Raw genomic sequence first — 15,384 nt, forward strand, 5'->3', positions numbered from 1 at the left:
GCACACATGATAGCTTGAAATATTTGGCTCAAGTTTAATAACATTGTAACATTGCAAATAATTTTTAAACAAGGTGATGATGATCAAACACAAATAAATTTTTGTCATGCATTACAAAACATGCACAATGCATAACCATCAGAGGATGACTAGAAAATACTAATGACGCACACAAACAAACACTTACCACCAAGTGAGCAAGCAAACTTCAACCAAGCAATACATTTGTTTTCCACTAATAGACTAGTTGCTTTACATAATAAACAAAAACTCAAACAACTAAATGCACCTATTGCACTCTGTGTAGCAGCAAATACACAACGCAAATATGCTAAAACATATACAAATGACCAATTCTCGCAATAAATCTCCTATCTAAATTCCAACATGTCATGCTTACCACAAACCTATGGATACAAGTTAGTCTTGTCAATGGATCTCTTGGTGAATTAAAGGGCATTGTATATGCCCCACCCTCTAAGCCTCCAAAGTTGCCAACATATGTTACTGTCACTTTTGATACCTATAATGGCCCACCATGGGATGTCAACAACCCAACAACTATTTCAATCCATCCAATTACCCAATGCAACCATACCCAACTATTGTTGACCACTGCATGGGCTATCACTATACACAAATCACAAGGCCTCACCCTAGAGTGGGCCACAGTTGATATAGGTAAAACTGAAGGACAAGGACTCACCTCACAACCATCTCTAGGGTCAAATCCCTACAAAGCCTTCAAATTGAACCTACCTTCTCTTTTGAACGCTTTTGCAAAGTGAAAAAAATCCCTACACTATTATTAGAAAGAAAGAAGAACTTTGATTGTTCTTGCTCTCACTTTGATTCGGTGTGTTTTTCGTTTTCACTCCCTCTCTTCAATACACTTTTCCTTTCTTAACTTACCTGACCTCAGAATACCATTTGTTTGTTGTTAATTTTATGTCCTTCTCTTTTACAGGTCCACTCGTTGCAACAATAAGAGGAGCAAAGTCAATTTGACTTGTCATACACAAGATTTACTAAAGAACTCCAAATAATTGCACTGCTCAAATTTTATAGAAAATCCTACAAGTTTTACCTATACAACAACATTGTATTATCAAATTTGACACACTTACTTTTACTTACATACAATACTTTTATCATACATTATGCATGCTTGTAATGATATTTTACAATAATATTGATAAACTACTCTAAAAAATAAAAATTTACCTTCATTACTTTGTGTTTCTATCTACATTACTTGACCTATTTAAAATCTCCAATACACTAATTAATTACATTCCTATCAGCACATCCTTACACCTCCTGTTGGTGCTAGTGCTAGTTTTATAAAAATTCCCAGTACCACCGAGCCTTATACTACACTAGTGAGTGAGTCACTTCTTTATAACCAACCATTTATTAGTTCAAGCATTATATTCAAACATCGAAACATTCAAGAAAAAAAACTCGTACTCGCAAACATTCAAGAGAATAACACACTTCGAGATTGGGTTCTAAACGACTCAAGTCGAACAGCAGTGGCGCCATTTCCTTTTGTCCGTTGGACGAGGGAGGAGGAAGGAATCGCTATGGAAGGGAATAACAGAAAAGTTCAGATATCGCAGGAGGCATTTAATGCTCTGGTCCAAGAAAATATCCATGACTTCGAAATGGAACCCCAGGAAGCTCTCGAGGACGCCATTCAGACCTTCAAATTGCAGGGAGCTGATCTAACAGGTTTATTCATCCATCTTTTTTCTGAAAAATATTAGATAATTTAATGGTTGAAAGGTTTGGTGGTCTATTGGAAATATCCGTTGAAAGATTACTAGGCAGTTTGTTTGGTGATTCAATGGAAACTTCCGATCTAGAGACTCTCCACTTATGAGCCATTTTAAATTAAATTAGCGTGGAGTTTGATCTTATAACATTGTTTTTGTTCAATATCTTTCCCCTTTTCTACTTTGTTGTGCGAGACAGAGGCTTGGTTAGACATCATGCCCCGTATGAAATTAAAATCGTATATATTTCTTAGGAAATAATAGGTCCAATTGTGTTTAATTCTAAGATTTGTACATTGTGAACATTTTTTAATCGATCGCGTAATTCTAATAGATCTACTAGCATACGTTTGGTAGGAGTTTTGGGAGATTAAGGATATATGGGCATTTATTAACAACGTTGAATGAGATTCGCTACAATTATAAACAAGGAAATGTTATACCTGTCGAATTCTAAAAGAATTTTAGGTTGCTTCTTGTCTTCTTTTAAGACGATTATTGATACAAATCTATGCTGCTTAAAACAGCGATTATTTTACAGCTATGCTTACACTGGTTGTGTCATTTATCTATTGACGGGAAATTAATAAATTAAAACAGAGATTCAAACATCAATAAGACATTAGGGGATCCGATTTATAGTGGTTCATCATAAAGGCTACATCCACTTTTAAAGTAGAGCAGTAATATTATTAAGTATTGATTCAAAGATACAACTCTCTACTCTTTACAATGCAATGATCAACATCCTTTTACAAACAGCCATCATAGCAGCATTGGAATATGAAGAGCTAAAGGACTTGGAGGGAAAGACTCAATGATCGTTGGGTTTCACATTCAATAGTCTTTCACTTAAACCCAACCATAATGCTATGAAAAATACTATCCACTGCTTACATTCTTAACATCAAAACATCTTCAGTCTCTAAAGATTTGTGATTTTAATCATAGTTTAAAATAATGTAATTGACAAATTATCGTCAAGGTCAAAAATATTTTTATTAGAAAGATAGCGGAAATAAGTCAGCAACTTATTGGGAAAATTGGGTACTTAAAAAAAATTCTTAAATTTAATAAGAAATGCATTTCTTTTTGCAAAATCCAATAAGTAGATGCATCCAGTGAGTAAATAAATGAGTAAACAAACCAAATAAGCCAAGTTATATGAAAATAGGGTATAAAATCACATCCACATGTGGAATGCTGATGGCTGGTAGCCATAGTCTGATAGTTTGAACTCTAAAGAGAACTAATTTAACAGTAAATTGTCCTTGTAAAACTATAAGCAAATACAAGTACAATATCAAAATACTCTACATCTTCCTCTTCCCCCTCCTAGTGGCTCTAGTAAAACTATTGGAGTCGTGGGGGTCTAGCCCTAGACGTCTGCTGTGGTTGTGGATGTGCCTCCTCTCTTTGCACAACTTGCAGTAACTTGATCAACATCTTGGATGTGACAAAACAATGATTCAAAAAAAAGGAAAAATAATTTTGAAAATTTATGAGAATTCAAATTCGCTTGAAAAATCTCTTGCATTCCACTTCAAATCCACAACAAATTGTTCTACGAAATGCCTCTTTTTGGGCCGTCAATCTCTATAACTGGACTGTGGTCGACAAGTTTTAAAATAGTGTCAATATTTTGGCAATAAGTACAAGATTTATCTGCAATAAATTTTGAACTTTTTGATGATATGCAAATGGCGATAAAGTTAATATTTTGGCATGACGTTCAACATATCACTGTAAGTTTACTTATCGGCAATATGCCGATGCTATTTTAATGTATGATTTTAATATTGCGAAAATCTGTTCACAAACACTTCTTATTAATCTTGTCTAGGCTAAATTAGAATTAACAAAACTTACAACTATCTTAATGTCAAAAACAATAAAACCAAACCCCTTTAACCTGTTTTCTTTTATCGGTAATTTTTATATATTTATTAATATTTAAACTACATTTTGAAAAATCTTTTTGCAAACCACAGTATACTGGAAACCTAACCTGCTTACTTCAAAACCACTATGGCAATAGTCCATCAACCTTCTACCACCCTTATAGTCATATTCCATTTGACTTTACACTACAAATAATTCTTTTCTTCATCGACAAACCCATCCTTTACAGATCGATATAACAGATATCACCAAAGACAAACTTTACACAGTTTAACATCTTTACAAACTAAACTTGCTTGTACGAACATCTTCAAAAACCCACCTTTACATTTGTGTACTCCCTGAATAGGGGCATTCTAAGCATTTAATTATGAAAAAAAAACATTGGACATACAAGACAAACCCCACCAATAACAACTAACCCACCCCTAAGCACTGTCGTTCCTCCTTCCCCGCTATGACTTACCTTGTGGTGACGACCCCTCCTTGGCTTCTACATCTGTGCTTCCACATTGAAAGCTTGGAGAATTCTTTCATGGTTGGCTTGTAATGCACACTTCACTTTTGCCCACACCCCTCTCATTTTGTTTTTTGTATGCATCTCTATTTCCACAACTCGATCAATGAAGAATCTACACAATGCCATGTCTTTGCACCTCCTTTGGGTCCCCAGTAGTCACTGAAATGTCGAACCCTACACCCGAAACCACCCATTCAAAAAATGATGTCCAGCCCCAATGACATGTCGTCTACCACTCACTTTCACTTCACCCATTTGATTATCTCCACATCTTTCGCCAATTCCATTCCTCAAGTGAGAATCGTACTCATATATCCATGTTGATGTGATATCGATGTTTGCTTGCGACAAAATTCACCCCGAAAACCTCCAGGACTGCCTTCACCACCCTCTTGCGTTTGCACTTCAGAAAACGCTTGAGTTATTTACCCTTTACTATGCCAAAATTGGCCTTCTATTGGCATGTTGTGAGAAAAGTGAAAGTCGCTTCCATGTGTTCACCTTTGCTTTGCTCAAGACACCAAAAACATCTACATTAAGCCATTAATGCAGATATTCCTTCTTAAAGACTCCTCACACGTTTGTCATCCCATCCTACATTTTCTCAATCGAGCATTTATTGCAAGATTGTCTGCCTCACTACACCATCATTTTCTTATTACAACACAATTATCACCGCTCAGAATAAAATCACCGAAATCTTCCCCTTGCACTTCATTGATTGCTAACCTTAATACCCATTTCGACAATTTGTCTGCCGCATCATTGTTAAATTTTGAACCAGAGATATACAAAAACACAACTCTACAAAATTAAGCAATCAGAAGAAAGATTCTATCCTGGGAAAAACCCTCCTCACGAGGGAAACAACCCAGCCCACACAAATGCAGATCCTTTATTGAGCTTCAACAAAAATTATTACAAAACTCTGTCGCTTAGAATGAATGAAAATATATGATCAGATTTTCATGTGCTGAAAGAAAGATATCAACAGTCCTCCTAAATTCACAGTTTCACACACAAATTGAAACATGCAACAGTTAGACTATAGTGTAACTATAGTCTAACTGCACCGGTCTCAAAAGATTAAATAAGCACAAGAATGTGAATATCTTTGACTCTATGAAAGACTATACTCAATATGAACTCTTGGCGAACACATAATCACAAAAGAGAACATCAACCCAAAAAAAATGGTATACAAAATTGTGACAGCCATAGTATTAAACTCCAGAATGAATTCTCTGCTGCTTGAGAATAATCGTTCCAGTATAAACATCCCACTTGCTGCCGTGATCACCAATATGACAAACAAGAACATGATCACATGAGAGATGCTGAATAAGAATACCGAGAGTCGATGCTTAATAAGAGGTGACAAGTAGTAAAGACCCGACAAGTAGGAAGAGAATTGACTGTTGACCACGATAGAAATAAATAATTGTTATAAAAAAAATCCCAATAGCGAGAGAGATCCCGATACAAATTAAATGCCATGTCATGTGAAGAGGATAAATAATTTCTACCACATAATCATCAGATATAATGAAGTATACTCAACACGCAAGTATCAACAGTTTTAATGCTGAACAAGAGTAACAAAAACTTCAATGCTGATGCATAACCACAAGGGTAGAAGAAAGCATAGAGAAAAGAACGAACACGAGCAGCAAGAAGAGAATGAAATCTAGAACATCAGAGAGATGAGAAGCTCACGGAAAATGACGTCAAAAATGCTGAGATACATAGAGTAGATCTCTATCCCAGCTATCAACATTCAAGAGTCATTGCCTCTGGTTTGGTATGTGTACTTTTAAACTCTTAAAAAAATTTCAGTTGTTCTTGAATAATATTAATGTATTTTTGCAAATGCCATGTTAGCATTGAACCCACCATTATTGCACCAACTATAATTAATGAAGCACCTTCAAGATGTAGCTTTGGAGTCCTTATTTTCCTACCAAACCTTATAGCCTGTAGAGCTGCTAATGCTTCTGCTACATTGTTTGTCCTATCCTTTATTATTTTTGCTTCCATTTTTAGGATGCTTCCTCTCTCATACCTAGCAACACAACCTATACCACTCGGCCCTGGGTTCCCCGTTAAAGATTATTTTGGTCCATCCTGTATCAGGACATATCCACCTAATCTTTTCAAACTCCTTCAACGCTGGATCAACCCAACTTTGCTGCTTAACGATCCCCTTGGACGTATTTTTGTCATTTGCATTATTTGACATATTCTCTAGTAAGTTGAGATTTTCATCTTCACCTCTGTCTTCAATTAGCTTATTCTTTTCCATATCCTTATCTTTATAATCCTCATGTTGACATGACATAGACACTATTATTTCCCCAACATAAATTTGCCAAAGAGAATATCATCAGCGTATGTCTTAAGCGGTTCTAAGAAAGATTCTTGTTATAAATTCATTTGGCATAGCTCGCAGCTCCTCCCTATGAGATTTTAATAGTCACACCTCATTGTTGGGGTTTGGGATCTCACCAAACAACTGTAATCCAGATGGAGCTGCCAATACGATCTTATAAAAGAGAGGCAAGTCATATAGAACTGACATAACATTATGTGTATAACTCTTATAATATTGCAGAAAACAGAAGTGACCTCTCCTGACTTCCTTGTGTCAAGAAACAAAGCAAGCATCTGCTCTTCAATGTTATCAATTGTAGCCAATGCATAAAAATTGATTCCAAGAGGTTGTCCAAACAACTCAACCCTACTTTCAATTGCATACAGTTCTCTCATTTTTTTGCTTCTTTGTTCCACTGCTTTCTGTACCACACCAACTCCACCTGTACGTTCACTTGCCACCTCACCATCTTCAACACATTGTTGATATGGTGCTGTGAAAATACTTCCTTATCCCATGGATTCAACCCTCCAAGAGTCAAACTCTGCACCTATGAAACCATTTTCTCCTTTTCATCTACTGCTTTAAGATCCATTTCTTATGCACCTCTTCTTGCCTTCTTGCAGTGTTCCTCATCATACTTGTTGGCATTGTTCTGAGCATCTTGCACCAACATCAAATAGTTGGGCTCATTTTTGGGAGTGTGTGTCCCCAATATTGTGTTTTGGAGGGAATAATCTTTTCCGGGTGATTCGTCACTCTCGAGCGGCCACTGCACTAAAAGGGATGGCCATTCCAAGTGATTCAAAAATGATGTGTTTTCTTCCATACTTCGTATTCCTCGTTCACCATGTGTTCTTCCATTTCACTGGGAAATTCATCTTCATCTTTTGCCATTCTCAAAGGAAGGATGAGCAAACAAAGCATTTTTGTTCTTGTGATACACCCTGAACAACACAAATGACATCAATGAATTCCGTTGAATTCTCATGTTGACCAAGATTGTCAATTTTGAGAAGGATGTGTTTAGATTCTGGAGTACTGGTTCCTTCACCAATTGCCTCCTCAACTTTTGAGTTTGAATGCAATGTCATTTCATAGTCATCCTGCACTTTTGAAATCGGCTAACATAGATCATTAATTGTCTTATTTTGCTTCTCAGTTTTGTTTAATAGTTCATATATTGTCATTTTTAATTTCTCATTCTCCTCTCTTATCACACATTCATTATATTCTTCAACCAGAGGTTGTGATAGTGGGATAGAACAAGTCGGCATGTGACAAATAACTCCCACATGAGTGTGACTCTCTACAACATACAAGCTACCCATTTTACTGTCCCAAGCAATCACCATTGCCCCCTTCTTTACCTTCATCTATTCGATTGAAACTTGATTTCGCACCCTTGAGAACCAAGTTGCCCAACTGAAATCAAATTGTGTTTGAGCTGGGTAACATATATGACTTACTTTAACAACCAACTATTCCCATTTTTCAATTTTAACAACGCATCTCCTTTACCAAAAATATTACAAGATTCATTATTACCTGAAGCAACCTTACCAGTGTCACCAATTTGCAGGTTTTCGAAATACTCCTTATATGGAATCACATGAAATGATGCTCCCGAGCCAAGCACCCAAACATGGTTTGCAATTTCTTTGGTATCTAGGATAAGACCACTTGCATCCTCTTGGCATGTTAAAATGGCTTCCTCTTCTTTTTTCTTATCCACAACCTTCTTATATGTCCAACAATTATTTTTGATGTGGCTTGGTTTGCCACAAAACCAACATCCAGTCTCTCTACTTCTAGATTTTGACCTTGCTTGTGATTTGTCACGATCACTTGGCTTCTTTTCTCTTTCTCTCGACCTGCCTCTGTTATTTGCAATACAAGTATTACCTGTTGGTGTCTCACTCTCGGTCTTCTGATGCATTTCTTCACTTAAAATTACACCAACACCATCAATTTTTATAGGTATTTGAACTAGAAACAAAATTACTAATTGCCATAACCACACTGTTCCAATTTTCTGGCAAAGATGAGAAGATTAACAAAGCTCAAACTTCTTCATCAAAGGTAATTTTTATAGAAGCTGACTGACTGTTACCAGTATTATAATTATTTAAATGTTCTACTACAGATCTACCGTCAACCATTTTCATAATAACCAACTGCTCAATAAGAAAAACTTTGATGCTGAAGGTTTTTCATACAATTTATTTGATGTAGTCATTAATTCAGTAGTTGTATTAGCTTTAGATATATCAAATGCTACAAATGGAGGCAAGCACGACCGAATTGCCCCTAGTGCTTTTCTATCTAAATATCCCAATCTTCATCTGACATGGCTACAAGTTTCTTAGCTTTACCTTTTAATGGTTGCCACAATTCTTTTTAGTGTAAAGAATCCCCCATCTGCATTTTCCATGATGCATAATTTTGCCTATTGAACCTTTCAATATTTATCTCTTCAAACATGTTACATCCCATATTTTATGTTAATTTAAAAACATTCTAAATATAACTTATAGCCATTGAGATCTCATGTGAATTGGAAATGGTTGGTTAAATTGGTTATTCGCTATGATTTCATGCATATTGGAAATGGTTGGTTAAGTTAGTTATTTGTTATGGTTAAATTATTTGCATTGGAATTGGAATTTATTGGAAATGTACTTTCACTACGCTATTTTCTTTGTAGGTGCATGACGAAGGGGGAAGCCATTGGCAGAGAGGGATTAGGGCATGAACACCGACCTGCTACCGAGTTTGTTAGGGAATCGTTTAAACCACCTTGGTTTGAAAAGAGAATAGACTAGGGCAAACTAAGTAATACCAAGTCTCCACTCATCTAATAAAAAAGATATAAATACATCTATATAAATAATACATGAAATAAAATTGTTACCTTTAAATTTGAATTTGGATTTTTGCATTATTTGATATCAGATGTTTTATTATATAAGTAAACACCCATAATGTTTTGTATATTTGTACATATTAAAATACATACATACATACATACATACATATATATATATATATAAAATTAATGTGTATATATTGTTTAATATAACGTGGATATATATATATATATATATATAGAGAGAGAGAGAGAGAGAGAGAGAGAGTAATACGTACAAGTCTACGTGAATAGTATGAGTATTGATTATATAATAGTATGGGTAAAGATTTAATTCCCCAATCAAATTTAATTTAACTTATGAAAAGCCCATCGACCTCTTATAATTCCTTTTGATATTTCAAGCTTTTATATTTCTTCCTATATTGTCGTTCCATCGGCCAAGATAGTAACATATAGACACATGTCTGCAAACGTAACTCCATCTTTTTGCCGATTCTTTCCTATGTTGGCCAATCATTCTTCTTCATATTTACTAGTTGCAGTTGATCATGGGTCTTTGGCAGCTCAATCATTATTATTGCCAAATTCGCAATTGTATGATTCATTCAAAATATATTATCATACTAAGATAGCAAACGTAGAACTGTAATACCAGCTAAAAATTTCATTGTAGTTCATTGATCAACAATTAAAGCAAGTGATCTACAATCAAAAGCCCCTTTAATCAAGTCGTTTTTACCTTGAGTTTGTTTATTTTATTTCCATGATAACGGACAATAGATGATTATTCATAGCTTATGCAAGATAGTCCAGTTAGACCTTGATTTGCATTATGAAAAGTTTGTACAAACTGGAATGGGAGTATTATACTAGTCGTGCCGAGAGCACCATAGGATGATAAAGGCCTCTTTTATATAATATTTTATTTTTGAAAACTTATTTATTTGTGTCTAGAAGAATCGGTTCCTTCATGCCTTCTATACTTCCAAAATACGATGACGTTAAATGCCTACGTCCTTGAGATTATGGAAGCTTGTCCATAGTGGAAAGTACATCTAGCCACACAGTAATCAGTCTTTTTAAATTATTATTATTTTTTCGTGAATTATGGATACGGTAAGAAATTCCTTTATATAATTGAATATTTTATATTGCAAGCTGGAAAAACACACAAGAGATCATCCAAGATAACCAAGAATGATTGAGATGAGTGGTGTAGTTCCAATGATATGGATAGTTTGATAAACTTGCAAAGATAGAAAGATGTATCAGAACTATGAAGAATTTACGAATAATTACGATTAGTAAATTTAGTCACCTTGTAGTGGGAACTAGGTATTAGTTAGGTCTATCAAGTCGAGTGGTGGTTAATTGGGCACATAGTGTCCTTTGGAAATCCTTGGCCAAGGTAGGTTTAGTGGCGAATAATGCTGTTATGATCACCAGAGATCAGGATAACTCATAGTTGGGTTGGATAGACTATTGGGAGGGAGGTTCCCACAGTCTAGCCGATTGTGTAGTTGACAACTACACCAGGTTGCTCAGGTGGTATGACAAGATGGTGTATATATGCCTTATCCTGTGTAAGTTAGGTCCATTCTCAGTAGACAATGATTGGGGACTACTTAGGTCTGTGGTTGGGAGGTTAAGCCTCTATCAATTCTCTTCCTCTTCTCCAAATGCCTAGACTTATATAGTGTAGACCAATTTCTACTTCTCTTGATGTGGTGTGATCTAAACCTTGTCAGTAATCCTTAATTTCTTCCAGTTGCTTATTTATCTCAATTTCGACATTAAGATTTATGCAGTTACATTCTTGTTCATATGAAATGGTAGTTAGGATTTGCAGTTAGTTTTAGTATTTTACATATCATGTGTAAGTACAATTAGTTACAAATGGTATCAGAGCTTTGGATTTAACATTGAACCTTGGGTTCACCACTGACTTAAAGTTGAAATAGAAGTGGTTAGTTCAGAGTAGGATGAGAACTCGAATGATGCCTTAAAGGAAACCCCATCACCCAGTTCATGTCTTTATACTTAAGAAGATGCCTAAATATAATTACTCATTCTGTTTCATGCCTAGAGATGATGAAACATTAGCCCATGCCTTAATCAGAATAAAAATGAAAGAGTGAAATGGAATCTTGCCTGGAAGGCAATCATGAGAAACAAAATTATCCAAGTTTGGAATTTGAACCAAACTGATCCACTCATGATGTATTATGCACCTTGTATTGGGCAGCGTTGATGTGAGTTTTATTCCACTACAACACACAAAATCAAATACTTAATGTTTCAAGGAAAAACACCAAACACTCAATCCTCTCTTGATATAAGGTCATCTCTCATGCTAAGCTTGCAAAGTAGGATCATGGAATGACTTCAAGGTTCCTTCTTAATTGTGGACTTCACTCAGTTTTATGATGTGATATTGCTAGTTAACACAAAGGGACTTACGCTATTTGTTTAATGGATGTCAACTGTTGCATTTTTGAAGAATTCGCTCTACAATGTACAATGAAAATATATCTAACTTTTCCACTTCAACTCCAACTCAAACTTCTAACCTCTATTTCTACCTCTACTTCTAGTATGAATGCAAGGATTCATGGATGATTTGGACTCTACTAGATGTAATCTTACTAGCAGCTCCACCCACCTAGTACAAGCTTCTAAGGAATACACAAATGATTTTCACATCAATATCCTTTCTCTAATCCCATCATCTAGATGCAAAGCAAAGATTGAACGTCAATTGAATTTAAGCGTTTACAATAGCTTATCGTGCAGGGCACCTTTACCATTGGCAAGAGGCTAGTTGGCAGGATTTGTTTGAGTCAAACAAGTAAACATCCACAAAAACTTCCATTCAACTAAACTACTTGAACACGAAAATAAATCTACTCCAAGTGAAAGATTGAGGAAATGATGCAATACTACAAAGCAATATCAAGTAATCCTTAAGTCTTTCCCTTAGCTATCCTACTCTAATCTCCTAGCTCTCTAGTACCTCCACTAAGCTAATCTCCTCTAATCTCTAAACTAATAATTTAATGAATTACCAATGAGAAGGCCTTGGCCTTTTATAGTTGGTCAATTACAATGAAAGGCCAAGATTGATTCAAGATCAAGGGCAAAGATTTCTTCCTACAAACCCTAACTAGGGTTACTGAATTTGCAACTCATTGCATGAAGGCATCAATTCATGGGCCAATTAGAAAATTACAATAATTTTGATAGCCAATGAGAAAATGGGACACTTGGCACTATTTGATTGACTGTGCTTGAAATTGAAAATTTCTAATTGGAGGAGGCAAACTGTAAGAATTTGCCTAAGGGCAAAATTCACCCAAGAACTAAGAACTCAAACACAAGCACACAGTAGACCAAAGAGAGAGAGAGTATGATCAGAATGACAATGTATTCAATATGTCATAATTCATGCAATGTAAAAGTACACTAGGAGTGCCTGTATATAAAGGCCTCTGAGATACATCTAGAATGCTTCGTAATCAGCACTATGATGTGTCATACAACCAAGCACATGTCCACCAGATATGGGTTATCCTCCATTAAGCACAGAAGTAAGTGCGGTGATGAGAGGATAAGCCTACAAGGGTGTGACACGCAAATCAGTGTTGTAGACACCATGTGCTAAAATAGAGTTGCATACTCCTGTGTTGTCTACATGACAACTCAAAAAGGTGCGCAAACTCCTAAGTGTCTCACAAATAAAAATAATAAAATAATGCAAAATAATTAAATAATGCATTAACCTAAGTAAACTTAAGTAAGTGTAATAAGTAAATACTTTTGTACACCAACACCCCCCCTTAAGTGCAACTTAGAGGAATGCCCTTAAGCTTACAAACTAGGATGAAGATGCATAATGGGTCTCGGCTACTAGGCCATATTAGGTACCCATGTACATAATGAAGATGCAATCTCCCATAAAGCGAGGAAAGAGGGAAAACCTCATGGGAAAAACCCTCCCCCAAAAAGAGAGATAAATAAGGATGCATCGATGGATGGAGTAATCAAGATCCCCCCATTACGACATACATCCAGCTTATACATAAGAGAATGAAAGAAGGAAGAGAGACAGAATAGGCTTCCCCCCTAAAAGAAGAATGCCGACAAGTGAAAGCTGCTTCGATGAAGAAGCTAGTCCAAGAATGCAGAATGGTGTTCCTCCCCTTAGGAAAAAACAATGGCAAAGGTACACTCCTGAAGATGTATGGTGGCCTTGAAACCTGCTCAAGTATCCTTGTACTGATGCTGAAGTTCACCCTTTCCAACTGTGCTGAAAAAAATGAATGCAGATCGGTCAAGGATGTCTGTTGAACCTGTTCCACTAAACCATCTGTCTCCTCAACTGACAAAGAGACCTCCACTAATTGCTGTTCATAAGGATCCACAATCACGCCAACCTGTGAAGATTGATCATGTAGAGAATGGACATGAGGGTCAGAGTGAGCCCTCGCAACAACTGTAGAAAGATCACCTTCATCAATGAGAAGATGTAAGTCCTCAAGTATGTCTCCCAAGTCAAGTGAAACTGGAGTTGGAAGACGAGATGTACCATGCTGAGATGGACCTTTCATTGTGGCAATATACGCATGTGGACTGGACTGATGTGACCTCTCACTGCAACTGTCAATAGAACCCCACGTGTTTGAACCTGTTGAAGCACTATCGCTGGTGTCACTATCAGTTTCCAGTGTGTATGATGTGCAGAGAGGAGTAGAGGACAAGCTGGGAGAACTTTCCTCAAAATGAACATCCTTCTCCACAAAGATCTCATGAGTCTCTGGATCCATCAGTCTGTAAGCCTTCACATTGTCTTCATAGCCGATGAAGGTACAAGGCCTAGGTGCTGGTGCCTTGCAACTCCTGGAGGAAAGGTTTGCCCATGTTGGACAACCGAAGACTCTAAGGTGACTCACAACTAGTTTTCTGCGGCACCATGCCTCAAAAGGAGTCTTGCCATCTAAGGCTGGATGAGGAGACCTGTTAAGTATGTGAGTAGCACTGCTAATGGCTTCAACTTCAAGTGTAGGATCGAGAGACTTGGCCTTAATCATGCAACTTGCCATGGTCTTGAGAGTCCTAGTCCTCATAGCTGCAACATCTGTCTTGTGTGGACTAAATGCTGGTTACTTCTGAAGATCAATCCCCTCAATTCTGCAAAAGTTCTTAATTCTTTTGTCAATATATCTGTTCTCATTGTCCACCCTTAGTACCTTGATGGCTTTCCTTGACTTGTGTTCTGTTGGTTCCCAAAACTGCAGATTGGAATCCTACGAGCCTTGCCTGCTCGATGCTGGGATATCCAACCGGTTAAGGCCAACTTGACGGAATTGAACAACAAGGTCCGAGTTCCTTGCACTTCCGGCTCTGCAAAACAGAGGCAGGTGTACTTGATCCTAGACAACAACCTTATATCCAAGACGCTTAAAGCAGATTAATTAGAACGTGAATGCAATAAACGTTTTCCAAATGGCAAGAAATATAGGAAAACTTTAAACTTGCGATTTATGAACTGAGAACAAAAGCTAATGATTGAAATAATATTTTAAATAAAGTATAACTATAGATTAATGCAACAGATGAATATATTAATTCCACAAAGGCAAGAAATGAAACATTTGCCAGCGTATGGATTATGAATTAAGAATAAAAGACCAGTGCCTAATTAAATGGGCAATAGAGTCAATATTATTAGTTGAAACGTACAACTTTATAAAGTTTAATATATTTTAACTATAAACAAATTTAATAATTCGGACGCGACAAATCAATTATATAAAAGCAATTTAAATTAATCTAAAATGCACTTTAACTCCTGTAGAGACAAATTAGACATAAATATGGAAACAATAAAATATTTCACAATATTTACGTTTATCAAATTTAAAATGCAATAACGATCCAATCC

At 36.2% G+C, this 15,384-nt stretch overlaps 1 protein-coding gene across 1 annotated transcript in view; it reads left to right on the forward strand.

Annotated features, from left to right (window-relative positions):
* The first annotated feature begins 1,425 nt into the window (after positions 1 to 1,425).
* LOC149534027 (uncharacterized) overlaps positions 1,426 to 15,384 on the forward strand; it is a 168,085-nt gene continuing 154,126 nt past the window's right edge. Inside the window, exon 1 of the mRNA XM_089804336.1 lies at positions 1,426 to 1,734. Coding sequence (XP_089660462.1) covers positions 1,587 to 1,734 — 148 coding nt within the window. The 5' untranslated portion in view covers positions 1,426 to 1,586. The remainder of the gene's footprint in view (positions 1,735 to 15,384) is intronic.

Source organism: Cupressus sempervirens, chromosome 10 (assembly GCF_028749045.1).
Source record: "Cupressus sempervirens isolate cs-2001-9-10 chromosome 10, ASM2874904v1, whole genome shotgun sequence".
Classification (NCBI taxonomy): Eukaryota; Viridiplantae; Streptophyta; class Pinopsida; order Cupressales; family Cupressaceae; genus Cupressus; species Cupressus sempervirens.